Source organism: Carcharodon carcharias, chromosome 17 (genome assembly GCF_017639515.1).
Source record: "Carcharodon carcharias isolate sCarCar2 chromosome 17, sCarCar2.pri, whole genome shotgun sequence".
Taxonomy (NCBI): domain Eukaryota; kingdom Metazoa; phylum Chordata; class Chondrichthyes; order Lamniformes; family Lamnidae; genus Carcharodon; species Carcharodon carcharias.
The window spans coordinates 89,526,993-89,542,131 of record NC_054483.1 but is presented as its reverse complement, the minus strand read 5'-3'; the positions used below and the strand labels follow the sequence as shown (position 1 = coordinate 89,542,131).

Sequence of the window (15,139 nt, the reverse complement as noted above, 5' to 3'; positions counted from 1 at the left end):
AAGCATCCCTCCAGCATATCAATAGTCTACTCACTAATATCTGTAGTGGAGGCAAGTGCCTCATTATGTTTACACATGGCACACTGCCATGCAGAAAGATAGTTTTGATCCCCAGCAGGCATCCAATGACATTGCTGCTCAGGGTACTATCTGAAAAGAGATAGTAGAATTTCATCTTTTGGGAAAGCAAGTGTGTACTTGCCTCATGGTGCTGATGGTTATAGATGAGCTCTGCATTGACAGAGTGGAATCTTTAGCAATTCATACAGAGGTATTGTGTCATGGAGCATATAGGGCCATTTGCACTCAACTCCCCCCCCACCCCGCTGCCTCGTCACTGGTGCCCCCCCTACACTTTCAGATTCTTGTCTTGCTGTCTATTGTCCATGGGAAAGGAGATTAATTGTGATGCATGCGCAAACAATGCATCTGTGAGTTGCTTCATACATTTATCATCTATGCACTGCTCACTGGCCGGTACTTGTGACTTTCCCAGTGGCAGATCAACTATACATATAACAGTGCTGTGCCTGTGGCGAAATTGGCTGTAAGTTTACAAATCAGATGTAGAATAACTCTGATCACTTGTCTGGTGAATTAAAGCCTCCATAAGCATTAGTCTTCAAATAAGAGATGTGCCTTCCACCCTGTATAACCCATTATGGCAATACTGATTGGTGGGTGCCAGTTGTCCCAGCTGAAGCCTGCGTTATGTATTGTTCTGTAGAGTGCTTCCTGCATCACTTCAAAACATAGTTGGAGATTTACAATGGAGGCAAATCTGAACTCCACTCAGAATTCCAACTGGATATGTCCACTTTATATCCAATAAATGGGACTCCCTGTTGTAAAATCTAAGCTCTGGAATTAAATTTTGTGTCAAATATTGTGTTACAGGGTTCAAATGTGGTGGAGTTGACCCTCACTTGTGGACTCCCTTGCTGCTTTGCTTTTAATAATAGAGAAATTGTTGTTGATGCATAAAGTGTTGAACTGTTCTTGATACCTATTTCTGATATCTAATTCACTTAGATGTTCAATGTACTCATGTAACAATAACATTGACCAGAGCAGGGCTGAGGTACTGGCTTGCTGTCAGCAACTGGACAGATTAACAGGAAAGTATTACAATTTATTAATGCCTATTTTCACCTCTCCTCTCCTGAAGGCAGTGACTCAAATGAGATATGGCTGCATGGACGCAGCAACATACCAGTCCTTTGTCCAAGTGACCTTTATGTTAAAGTGTACATTTGCGAATCATTGCCCTTAGTGAACGATATCTTGCTATGAGTTACTTGACCCTGGGCAAGGGGTTGGAAAATCTACCTTTATACAAGATACTAAATAGTGAGCAAATCCAAAAACAAAAATACCTGGAAAAACTCAGCAGGTCTGACAGCATCGGCTGAGAAGAGCACAGCTGATGTTTCGAGTCCTCATGACCCTTCAATAGAACTAAGTAAACATAGGAAAGGGGTGAAATATAAGCTGGTTTGGGGGTGGGTGGTGGTTGGGGCAAGAAGAGCTAGGTAAAGGGCCAGTGATAGGTGGAGATAACCAAAAGATGTCACAGAAAAAAGGACAAAGAGGTGTTGAAGGTGGTGATATAATCTAAAGGAATGTGCTAATTAAGGGTAGAAAGCAGGACAAACAAGGTACAGGTAGCCCTAGTGGGGTTGGGGTGGGGTGAAGGAATCTAAAAAGGCTAAAAGGTAGAGATAAAACAATGGATGGAAATACATTTAAAAATAATGGAAATAGGTGGGAAAAGAAAAATATATATAACTTATTGGAAAAAACAAAAAGGAGGGGGGAAAAAGGGAAAGGGGATGGGGATGGAGGAGAGAGTTCATGATCTCAAATTGTTGAACTCAATATTCAGTCCGGAAAGCTATAAAGTGCCTAGTCGGAAGATGAGGCGCTGTTCCTCCAGTTTGTGTTGAGCTTCACTGGAACAATGCAGCAAGCCAAGGATGGATATGTGGGCATGACAGCAGGGTGGAGTGTTGAAATGGCAAGCGACAGGGAGGTCTGAGTAATGCTTGCGGACAGACCGAAGGTGTTCTGCAAAGCGGTCACCCAATCTGCGTTTGGTCTCTCCAATGTAGAGGAAACCACAATGGGAGCAGCGAATGCAGTAGATGAGGGAAGTGCAAGTGAAATGCTGCTTCACTTGAAAAGAGTGTTTGGACCCTTGGACGGTGAGGAGAGGGGACGTGAAGGGGCAGGTGTTGCATCTTCTGCTGTTGCATGGGAAGGTGCCATGGCAGGGGATTGAGGAGTAGGGGGTGATGGAGGAGTGGACCAGGGTGTCACGGAGGAAACGATCCCTTCGGAATGTTGTCGGGAGGGTGAAGGGAAGATGTGTTTGGTGGTGGCATCATGCTGGAGTTGCCGGAAATGGCGTAGGATGATCCTTTGAATGTGGAGGCTGGTGGGGTGATAAGAGGACAAGGGGGACCCGAACATGTTTCTGGGAGGGAGGAGAAGGTGTGAAGGCGGATGCGCGGGAGATGGGCCGGACATGGTTGAGGGCCCTGTCAACCACCGTGGGTAGAAAACTTCAGTTAAGGAAGGAGGAGGACATGTCAGAGGAACTGTTTTTGAAAGTGGCATCATCGGAACAGATGCAACGGAGGCGAAGGAACTGAGAGAATGGGATGGAGTCCTTACAGGAAGCGGGGTGTGAGGAGCTGTAGTCGAGGTTGCTGTGGGAGTCGGTAGGCTAGTAATGGATATTGGTGGACAGTCTATCACCAGAAATTGAGACAGAGAGGTCGAGGAAGGGAAGTGTCAGAGATGGACCATGTGAAAATGATGGAAGGGTGGAGATTGGAAGCAAAATTAATAACGTTTTCCAGGTCCCAACGAGAGCATGAAGCAGCACCAAATCATCGATGTACTGAAGAAAAAGTTGTGGGAGGGGGCCGGAGAAGGACTGGAACAAGGAATGTTCCACATACCCCATAAAGAGACAGGCATAGCTGGTGCTGCTTCATGCTCTCGTCTGGACCTGGAAAAATTTCCATCTCTGACACTTCCCTTCCCTTCCTCGATCTCTCTGTCTCAATTTCTGGTGATAGACTGTCCACCAATATCCATTACAGGCCTACGGACTCCCACAGCTACCTCGACTACAGCTCCTCACACCCCGCTTCCTGTAAGGATTCCATCCCATTCTCTCAGTTCCTTCGCCTCTATCGCATTTGTTCTGATGATGCCTCTTTCAAAAACAGTTCCTCTGACATGTCCTCCTTCTTCCTTAACCGAGGTTTTCCAACCATGGTGGTTGACAGGGCCCTCAACCGTGTCCGGCCCATCTCCCGTGCATCCGCCCTCACACCTTCTCCTCCCTCCCAGAAACATGATAGCGTCCCCCTTATCCTCACTTATCACTCCACCAGCCTCCGCATTCAAAGAATCATCCTCCGCCATTTCCACCAACTCCAGCATGATGCCACCACCAAACACATCTTCCCTTCACCACCCCCCAGCAGCATTCGGCAGGGATCGTTCTCTCCGTGACACCCTGATGTCTATCACCCACTACTCCTCAACCTTCTCCCACAGCACCTTCCCATGCAACCGCAGAAGATGCAACACCTGCCCCTTCACTTCCCCTCTCCTCACCGTCCAAGGGCCCAAACACTCTTTTCAAGTGAAGCAGCATTTCACTTGCACTTCCCTCAACTTAGTCTACTACATTCGATGCTCCCAATGCGGTTTCCTCTACATTGGAGAGACCAAACGCAGACTGGGTGACCGCTTTACAGAACACCTTCGGTCTGTCCACAAGCATTACCCAGACCTCCCTGTCGCTTGCCATTTCAACACTCCACCCTACTCTCATGCCCTAAGCTTGCTGCATTGTTCCAGTGAAGCTCAACGCAAACTGGAGGAACAGCGCCTCATCTTCCGACTTGGCACTTTACAGTCTTCTGGACTGAATATTGAGTTCAACAATTTGAGATCATGAACACTCTCCTCCATCCCCATTCCCTTTCCATTTTTTGTCCCTCCTTTTTGTTTTTCCAATAATTTACAGATATTTTTCTTTTCCCACCAATTTCCATTATTTTTAAATGTATTTCCATCCATTGTTTTATCTCTACCTTTTAGCTTTTTTAGATTCCTTCAACCCACCCCAACCCCACTAGGGCTATCTGTACCTTGTTTGTCCTGCTTTCTACCCTTAATTAGCACATTCCTTTAGATAATATCACCACCTTCAACACCTCTTGGTCCTTTTTTCTGTGACATCTTTTGGTTATCTCCACCTATCACTGGCCCTTTACATAGCTCTTCTTGTCCCAACCGTCCCCCCCTTAAACCAGCTTATAATTCACCCCTTTCCTATTTTTACTTAGTTCTGTTGAAGGGTCATGAGGACTCGAAATGTCAACTGTGCTCTTCTCCATCAATGCTGCCAGACCTGCTGAGTTTTTCCAGGTATTTTTGTTTTTGTTCTGGATTCCCAGCATCCGCAGTTCTTTGCTTTTATCTACTAAATAGTGAGTGTTGTCAGCATTAAGAAAGGGCACCAAAATTGATCCTCATGCTTTTCTTCCCCAATATACATACTTATCGAATAGATGTCTTCAGCTACTGATCAGGAGTAGAAATGCCAGCTAATTTTCTCCCCCAATCAGCCCATCCTTAGACCACAAACATCTCAGACAATTGTATCCCCATTGGATACAATTACCCAAAAAAGAACTTGAATTTATGCATTAGGTCTCACAGCATCCCAGAGATCTTCATAGCCAATTAAGTTTTTTTTTGTCCGTAGTAGTTGATGTAAGGATATGCAGCAGCCAATATGTGCACAGCAAAGTTCCACAAACAGCAATCAGATAAATGGGTAGATAATCTTTTTTAATTATATTGATTAAGGGATAAATATCAGACAGGACTTCTGTTGGTTAAGGTCAATTAACACAGCATAGGCCAGGAATCAAACCTGGCATCTTCCTAGTCCATATCTGGCAGAAAATTGAATTAGCAAGCCATGAGAGAGCCTGATTTAATTCTATTGAATTCTTAACACAATTTTGTCAGCTTTGTCCAAGTGACTGATCTTCTGTTTTTGCTGATTTTCAGTGTACACTAAAAAGGTTTACCACAAAGGAAAAGCAGCTGATAAATTTCAGATTCCTTTGAATGTGTGTCAATACAATGTGTGTCAATGAGAATACTTGTTTTCAGTACTTCTTAAGGAAAGTAATAGAGTTGTGTGTGAATTTGCTTTAAAATAAGTAGGTATCAAGGAATTATATATAGCTATGTTTTCCATGGCTATAGTAATGCATAGGTAATATAATCATTACTATATTACATATAGGTAACGTGCTACAAAATTCTGAGAGTTCTGTTCAATACATTTATAGCAAATCTGAAATTGCTTATTTTCCAGAGATAATAGTGGTTTAGCATTAATAGTATATCTGTACAATTACTGTATTGCCCTAATTTTCACCGTGAACAAAATCTGCCATATTCAAGTATTCAGATGACACCTATTTGCATGGTGTTTAGACCAGAAATGGCCAATGTTGTTTAGAAGGGAAGAGGCATGAAGTCCAGCTAAGTAGTTTTGCACAGGATGGATTGTAAAAGGAAAGTGGGGGAGAAATTCCTGAAGAAGCCTTGTGGGGCAGATCCATGGAGGACTGGACATTCCCATCCAAAATCTCAGGATTGGGATCAGTGAAAAGTTATGAGTGGATGGGTGCCCATGCCTTTTCCAGTGCAGCTGAGGCACCCAGCTGAGTGAGGCTATGGAGAAATGCTGCTCAACACTTTATTGCAATGCTTGCAGGCCCAATTTTAACTCTGTAAGTGAATGGAGTTTGTGTGAGGCAAAATTGGACCTAAAAGCTCTTCGAGGCACAGCAAAATGTTTTAAGATAGCATGGTGTCTTCTTCTAGTTTTAATGTGCTGGAGTTGGAGGCCTGTGAATTTGTAATTCCACCCCCTCACCCCAGCTTTGTCCTCACAGCACAGGTTTACTATCAAAATTGATAAGATTTATGATGAGTGCTGTTAGAAACAATATCTTCCCCAAATTTCACTTTTCAGCACCCCATCTCCCAACACACCTCCTGAGTGGGCAATGTACCTGTAAAACATACTGCCAGCTCCAAACCTTTTGAGGTCATTGTCATTCTGGTGGTCGGGTTTGACCACCTCGTGCAATATCGCCTTCCCCTCGTTATAGGCAATCCTCTTACTACTTACTCCAGGATCGTCATGCAGAGCATGTATCACACTCTGTAGTATCGCATTCATGTGTTTCTACTCCTACCTGTTCTAATGTAGCTAGCATACCTCTGCAATGGCTCCTCATCTTGACCTTAAATAGTCACCTTCAACATGCTCCAGAGTTGTCCGCAAATCATTCTTATTCTTATCTACATATTTATCCACTAAGACTTAATGCACAAGTATGGAAGTCAGTGTCTATGTGTACTCATGATACCCAGCTTTATCTCTCCTCTACCATCTTTGACTGCATGATTGTTACAATGTTATCTGACTTCTTGGCTGAAATTAAGTCATGGATGAGCCAGAAATTTCTCACGTTACAGAGCACAATACATGCCTGCATGATGATCCCACGATAAAAAGTGGCCAGAAATTTCTTAAACTGTACACCTACAAGACAAAGTTATCCTGTTTCTCTCCTAACAGAAACTCTAGCCCTTAGTCACCTCTTCTATGACTGTTCACTCTGACTGAGCTTGATGCACAAACTCATTGTTCTGTTTGACTTGAGCTGAGCTTCAAACTTCACACTCATCACAAAGAAAGTCAATTTCCACTTCCATAATATTGCTTGTCTGTCTTCATCATTGCCTCTGTCATCCATTTGAAAGCTCAACTCTGTCGATGTTCCACGTGTTGTTCTCCCTAGCTCCACCTTGTACAAACTGCAACGCTTCCCTATCCTATAGTAAGCCCTAGTGACGTATCTTTGTCAGCTGCCACTGGCTATCCATTCTACAATGCGTTGACTCACAAGTGCCTTTTTGTTTTACAAACTTCCCTATGGACTCACCCTATCCTAATTTTAAAACCACTACAACACAGTTCACATCCTCAATTCTTCTATCCCTGACTGACCACATGGGCCTTTCCCACTCACTCTTACAACTGATTAAAAATCTTTGTCACCATACCCCAGTGTCCTGTGATTCTTTACACAAACTTCACTGCCTTACTCTACATTCATAAGCCTGCTCAATGTCTAACTACTGGACTATGCCTTTGGTCATCTGTTCTAACTCGCACTAAGTATCAACTTCTTCTCTAATCCAGCCCAGAGAGATTACTTTTCGATACTCCTTATGTTAAAGGCCACTATGCAAGTGCAACTGTTTTGGAACACAAGGAACCTTTTATAAGTCTAGCTGGACCACTCCCCTCCTTGCCATTTTCAAGAGAAAAATGGCCCCTGTTCAAAAATAAGAGCAGAATTAGTGTTCAGATCAACCTCTCTTCTGGCCCCACGGTTTTGGCATTGCAAGAAGTGGAAATAGTAACGGCAGCAGTAATTATATTGATTCTCCCTTCTTACGTTATTACACCTCCTTAACATTTCCAACAGGGTGGGACGAAAAGGTGGGTGTAAATACTGTACTTGTGATTTGCAGATTTTAGATTTGTATTTGATCAGTTGAAGTACCCGGCAATCCCAGGTCAGCTACACCTCTGAAACTGACGAACATGGTCAATGACAGGGTCTTTCCTCTCAAGCAGCAGCTACGCCCAGTTTTGCAGCAAAAACCCACCAAACACAAAGGGGCGAAACACGAAGGATGAATGCTTTGTGAGTGCGCATGCCCGCAGCTCCTTTCTCTCCCCATTTTTTTAAAAAAAGTGAATAATTCAGATGCAATAAAAGACACTTTTTTTATTAGAGAGCGCAGACACTGTTCGGAGACTCGAGATTTATTCTCAACGCCTAACGAATTATTTCCTGAAATTGACGCGGTATAATGCACCAGAATATAACGCCCGCCCCCTCCTCCTGAAACCCCCCGCCAAAAGCGATGCCTCGAAGGAGGAGTAGGGTGGTGCTGAGGGTTTAGAATGAAATCACTGCAATAAATTGCTGGATAACATGGGAGCAAGTGACCTGGTTTCAGGCAGAGTGGAGCGGGGATGCTTTGCATTGACTTTATTATTAAATTCAGAATTTTTTTTTAAAAAAGCGGCGGTCGCTTCCCCCGCTGTCCAGAAACACACTTTTTTTGTGCAAGTCCCATGTTCCATTACCACCACCCCCCCCCCCCCTTCCCCAGTTCATCACAACGTCGCCATTTTCAGATTGAGGAGAATAACAAGAATTTGAAAAAATCCTGGGTGTGGGGGGGTTTCCTCTGCTGCAAATTTTCTGCAAGATTGCGAACCTCGGGTGACCATCAGAGCCTTGGGTGAAGGGTCCACGGCTCGTCTCAGTCACAAAGAGTTCGGAGAGACAGAGAGAGAGAGAGAGGAAGAGGGAGAGAATATTAATCCAGCCCGGGGCCCTCAAACAGGACTGTCACTGTGCTAATGCTTCAATGCTTACCGTGATCCGCGGGATGTTCTTCTTGCCTTGGTAGGATAACATGTTTCTGACCTCGAACCGCTTCTACTGCAGACCCACGAAACACAAGGGGGAATCTCTCGGCTGCTTTTTTGTTTTTGTTCTGCCGGAACAGGTCGGAGAGATCGGGGGGGAGGGAGGGAGAGGGGGGGGGATGGTTGGCGAGAGGGCTTCTGATCTCTCGTCTTTTTCCTTGTGGTGCTGAAAATGGTGCTTGTTCGGGGAGGACGAGGCTTCGCAGCTCAGACTGGCACCGCCTCGACCCCCTCCCCCTCCAGCAAGCTCATAGACCGTCTGCCTGATTAGCATTGCAGCTCCCTCCCTCTGTATTCAGCAGCATCACTACCACAATGGGGACTACAGGAACACCCTGAAAGAGTGGTTGGAGGAGGGTTGCTACCAGCCTGCAGCTATTCCCCATACACTTGTTCCTCTGCATTAAATTGACCACATCCCCATAGGCAGGCTTTGTTACCAATAATTTCTACCACTGCACAGATGTACATCAATACATTCATTTTAAGTAGGGCATGCATTTATGCCGGCCAATATAAATAATGGGAAAAAAAATAACTCCATCATAAAAATCCAGTTAACCACAGCCCCGGTATAAAACAGGAATCAATAGGAATTTTTTTTTAAATGCAAGTCATTTCTAGAATTCAAATTTAAGAGCATTGTTCTGTCGTACGAGACATGTGATGATTCACTGAGCAATTACCCTTTTTAAGTCCATGAGTATTTTGAACAGATTTTACCACATTTATGGTTTCCCAGTGTAATCACTCAGGAAGCATCTTCTGTATTAGCTCATTATCCTCTGGGATGGTTAACCAACCCCTCATTATTTCCTATCATCCGCCAGTAAATGTATACCCCATCATTAATGGAAAACCTATTTATGTGGGACCAGCTCGGTTTCCTTTAGTTTATTTTACCAAACCGGATAATCATTAAAGAGGCACAATGTGTTTGACGCAAAATCCCTTTCGGGACTCTTTCAGAAACTGACACCTTGCTCCATAATTTGGTCGTTGATCCAAGAAGAATGAAGAATGTGATTCAGCCAGACACACACGTGGAGATGGATTTTTCTCCTTTTGTCTCGTTTCCCCCACAGAATAGCGGTATTCAGCCAGGGTTTTAGAAGGAGTACACCATGCTGCCACAGTGTCACGGAGTCAATAACGCGGGCCCTCGTGAATGTCCCCGAGCTCACTTCAGAATAAGGCAGGAGTTTTGGAGTAAGTTGAACAGCACTCTGCTCCTGCTCCATATTCTTCGGCAAAACCGTGTAAGCCAGGGGCCACTCACAATCCCACCGCCCGCATTCCTCCTGTAAACCATAGAGCCAACCAAACAGTATAACCAACCGCACCGATATAGAGAGGAAGACAGCTTTGTTAACGTGCAGATATTAACTTTGGTTATCAATAAAACCGAAACACGTGGGGCAGTTAACCCTTATCTCAGCGTATCAATTAAAAAAAAACTTCACGAGAGAGACAGTGTGCCTTGAACGATTTCACAGTTCTGGCAATATATTCACACACTCGTATAACGGGACCTGGCCAGGTTAAGATTAACCGTGGTCCGCATCACTTCTAACTTGGAACCACATATTCCCGGATTGATTTTTGCAGACTTGCCTATTTCAGTTTAACCAAGTTCAGTAATTAAACGGATACACAGTTGCTCTCGGATATTTGAAACGCTGCCCGCTATACATTGAGTGGTGACTTTTACCTGAGTGTGCGGGTTTTGCGGAAACCCTTCTTCCTGAACCCTCGGTGACCGATCCAGCGGCTGAAACCCGTTCTCAGCCCGAGCCCCAGGCTCACAGGAGCTGGACACCTCACTGATATCACTCCCAGTCTCACTCAATCCGTCAGACTCGATGGAAACCTGACTCCCATCGTTTTTACTCAGACTCCTGGCGCTTCGCCTGCCAACACTTAGCGAACTGAAGTCGATGGTTTTATTTTCATAGGCGCCCTCCACGTTGCAGAACATCCCCCCATACTTCTGGCGGGGTTTGGGGCTACTGCTTCCTAGCTTGGCCAAGTAAACGGGCAGATCCTCGTCCTCAGCTGCCTTGGGTTGCTTGTCTGTCATGGTCTGTGACAGCTGGAATACGGATTGGATCAAACAGTCGGGGCTGTACTATGGAGTGTAGACTCTCTCTGCCTCTTTCTCCTTCTCTCCGGAGTTAGTTCTGCACCAGACCAGAGGTGACGCGGAAGCAAGGCGCTCCAGCCGCATGTGCCTCGTCCTCACCTTGTGCACTACTTCATCCTTTAATGAGGAAACGCCTCGATCCCCCCCACCCACACACACCCACCACCCCACCCCCAACAAAGGACGAAAGGAGCTGTTCAGAGACTGTGGTGCTGATAGGAGATGTTCAGGGAATGACCGTCTCCTTCCTAAACTGGTCAGGAAATATAGACTTATCCCAAACACGTGCTCACCATCGCTTAATCCACACATGAATATACGGCACCAAAATTGTCAAAGTAACACGCCGTTTTTAAAATTAAAACTTATTTTGGAGCCAAATGCTTTAATTAGAAATGACATTTTATTGCACCATAGTTTGAGGTTGATAACTTTCATCTTAAAATAATGGAAGTTTTGCAAGGGTTGGACAATACCCAAGGTATTGTTATTGGAGTTTATGATACTATGTTGTTTTATCCTAACCCCTCAATTAGTGGAGATACGCGAATACTATTCCCACCCGCCCCCATTTTCACCATGAATATCAACGGTTGTTAAGCTGAGTTCTGTATCGGTTTAGATGATGAATTAATTAATTAACAATGAATTCCGACAAAAATCAAAATGAACTCCAAAGCTATTGGCCAAAGCTTATCTGATTTTGCGAGTGACCCCTGTACAAGTTGTGTGGGTGCAATTTAAATGCAGGTAACCCCTTTTCCATGTTGCCATCATGAACAGGCAAAGCTGGTGGGATGCGTGTGTAATGTGGTAAACGTATTGACGACAATTCGGCTATTTCAGTGCAATTAATATGCTGCGGCTTTTTGAGTGCGTCCGTCACAATAGCACAAGCCTCAAATTCGGTACTGGCTCTACTATAAGAAATCATTCATCAAATCTTTACAAGTTGACCATTCACATTGCATTTGCTTAGTCCACTGAAACTTTGTGAAAACAGAGTGAAACAAAGCCATGAGCAAAGTTGTCCCTTAAGGCAAAAGAACGCAGCAGAAGGTAAATCTAGAAATGGGAAGACAATTCAAAGATAACCAATAAATCAGAAAAATACAGTTTAAGAAGTTTTATGAATAGCTTGCATATTAAATCACTTCTGCTTGCCGTTCCTTCATCTTTTAATATTGCCCACTAATTCTTTCTGGCTCCCTGGGAGGAATCCTCCAAAGCCATATCGAGAAATCCCCTATTTTGATTAGTCGCTCCTAAAAGTCCATTCATTTAGCCCTATCAGTTTTCTTGCCCTTCTTTAAACAGCTTCCAATGCCTCTGTGTCATACAGTGTGAGGAACCACGTTGCCAAGAATGATCTCCCTCACTAGTAGCCAGTAAATATTATTCGTTTGGCCTTGTGTTTTACCGGTCTAATTAGACTTTTTAACAGTGACAGTTATTATAATATAATATGACATCTTCAGGATTCCGTACAATTCAAGCAATTGCTTTTCTTTATTATTAACTATACCACATTCTACAAAGTAATTGATACTCACTGGCGTTATTGCCAAGTATTTCCCATTATTAAGAATTATTAGGCTTCACTTTACTAACTGCTGAACCTTTCCGGATTTCCCTCTCCAACTAACATATTATCTCTTCCACAATTTGTTGACTTCTTGATGCCAATGCGTTCTGTTTATCGTACATCTTAGAGTCATAGAATGATACTGGACAGAAGAGGAAGGCCATTCCCCTAGTTCAGCCAGCCCCAGTTCCTCCAACTCTTCTTCCCCTTCTCGGGGGCCTTGCAAAATGATCCCTTTCAAGTATTTATCCAATCCCCGTTTGAAATGTATTCACTCTGCTTCCATCAGTCTTTCAGGCAGTGCATTCTAGATCAGAAAAATTCGTTGTACATTTTTTTCCTCATGTCACCCCGTTTTTTTTGCCAATTACCTCCAATCTGTGTCCTCTGATTAATGATGTTTCTGTCACTGGAAACAATTTCTTCTCATTTGTTAAAATCCTTCATGATTTTGAACACCTACAGAATCAGAGAATGGAAATGCATAGAAGGAGATTATTTGGCCTGTCATTTCTGTACAAGTTTTCTGTAAGTGCAAATTAGTTGGCTCCATTCCCCCACACTTTTCCCTGTAGCCCTGTATTTTTTTCTCACTCAGATGATACATCCAATTGTCTTTTGAAAGTCACAATTCAATCTGTCTCGTTCCACACTCTCAGGCATTGCATCCAGATCCTAAGCACTCACTGCATAAAAAAAGTTTTTCCTCAAGTCGCTTTGGTTCTTTTGCCAATCGCCTTAAATCTGTGTCCTCTGGGTCTTGATCTTTGCTCCAGTGGGAACAGTTTCTCTCTATCTATTCTGTCTGGATCTCTTATGATTTTGAACACTTCTATCAAATCTCCCCTCAACCTTCTCATCTCTAAGGATCACAACCCTAGCTTCTCCAATTTACCCACTCAATTGAAGTCTCTCATCCCTGAGATCATTCTTATAGATCTTTCCTGCATCCTCTGTAAAGCTTTTGCATCCTTCCTAATGTGTCATGCTCAGAGTTGAACACCATACTCTAGTTGAGGCCAAGACAGTGTTTAATAAAGGATCATCATAACTTTCTAGTTTTTGTACTCTATGCCTCCATTTATAAAGCCCAGGATCCTGTGTGTCTTCTTAGCAGCTTTTTCAACCCACCCTCCCATCTCCAACAACCTTCACATATATCCCTAAGATCTCTCTGTTCCAGTACCACCTTTAGAATTGTACCTTTTATTTTGCATTTTCTTTCCTCATTCTTCCTGCTAAAATGTAGCATTTCACACTTCTCTGTGTTAAATGTCATCTGCTACATATCTGCCCATTCCACCAGCCTGTGTATGTTCTCTTGAATTCCAACACTATTCTCTTTACAGTTCACAACAGTTCCAAGTTTTGTGTCATCAGCAAATTTTGGAATTGTGCCCTGAACACCCAAATCTAGATAATTAATGTAGACCAAGAGAAGTAGTGTTCCTAGTACTGACCGCTGGGGTCAGATACCTTCCTCCAGTAGATTATCATTCCTGCAAGCTTTCCCACCACCGAGGTTAAACTGACTGGCTTGAGATTACTGGGTTTATCCCTGCACCTTTTTTTTTGAACATTAGCAATTCTTGAGTCCTTTGGTGCCACTCCCATATCTAGGGAGATTTGGAAGACTACGGCTAATGCCTGTGTAATTTACACACTTCCCTCAGTATTTTCAGATGCATCACATCCTATCCTGGTGACTTACCAACTTTACATCCAGTCAACCTATTGAATACCTCTGCTTTATCAATTTTTAGTCCGTCCAGTATCGCAACCACCTCCTCTTTCACTATGACTTTGGCAGTGTCTTCTTCCTTGGTAAAGACATATGCAAAGTAATCATTTAGTACCTCAGTCATGCGCTCTCTCAATCTGTAGATCTACTTTTTGGTCCCTATATGGCCCCACCCCTCCTCTTCCTGCCCTTTTGCTATTTACGTGCATATAGAAGACTTTTGGATTCCCTCTTACGCTAACTCCCAGTCGCTTCTATTGCTCTCTTTTCCCCTCTTATTTCTTTTTCCATTTCCTGTCTGAACTTTCTATATTTAAACTGGCTCTCACTTGTATTGTCAATTTGCCATCTGTCATGTACACCTCTTTCCTGCTTCATTTTACTCTCTACTGCTTTCATCATCCAGGGAACTCTGGCTTTGGTTGTCCTACTCTTCCCCTCATATAATGCACCTCAAACCACTTCTTTTTTAAAGGTAGCCCATTGTTCTGTTTCAGGTCTAACTGCAAATCCTTGGGTGGGATTTTCCACTCGATTCACAAAGCATGGTTGTGGGCGTGAAAAACGGTGTTCTACCACTGGCTGCAATGGTGGGTTTTTAAGTCGTACTGTCCACTTCCTGCCTCATTTAATATGCACGCAATGGAAATATGGCGGACCACTGGCGGGTGGCCTCTGATTCATCACCCCGCAATGTGATCACTTCACTTCCTTACTCCGGGCATCATATTTAAAGTGCAGCCATACATGGTGTTCTCAATATCTGCAGCCCAGGACTCTGCACTGAAGACATGGCCCCGAAAGCCAAGAAGATGGTAGCCCCCAAATTTGCTCACTGGAGCACCTTTTGGATGCAGTCGAGGCCCGCCGCGATGTCCTCTACCCCAGCTCTGGCTGCAAGAGGTTCATCAAGCTCACCATTCTGGCTTGGAAGGCGGTGGCAGTGGTGGTCAGTGCCAATGCTACACAGAAGAGGTCAGACACCCAGTGAAGAAAGAGGATGAATAATTTTATTCATGCTGCCAGGGTAAGTCAACCATC

General features: G+C 43.9%; 1 protein-coding gene across 3 annotated transcripts in view; it reads right to left on the bottom strand.

Moving 5' to 3' along the window:
* Positions 1-10,724, bottom strand: part of dpysl4 (dihydropyrimidinase like 4) — a 41,859-nt gene extending 31,135 nt beyond the window's left edge. Inside the window, exons 1-2 of one of the 3 annotated variants that reach the window (XM_041209829.1) lie at positions 10,390-10,724; positions 7,497-7,503 (exon numbers count right to left, since the gene is read on the bottom strand). In XM_041209829.1, coding sequence (XP_041065763.1) covers positions 7,497-7,503; positions 10,390-10,709 — 327 coding nt within the window. In that variant the 5' untranslated portion in view covers positions 10,710-10,724. Of the gene's footprint in view, positions 1-7,496; positions 7,504-8,576; positions 8,889-10,389 lie in introns of those variants that run through there. The other 2 variants (XM_041209827.1, XM_041209826.1) reach the window with 2 other exon arrangements.
* Positions 10,725-15,139: the final 4,415 nt, after the last annotated feature.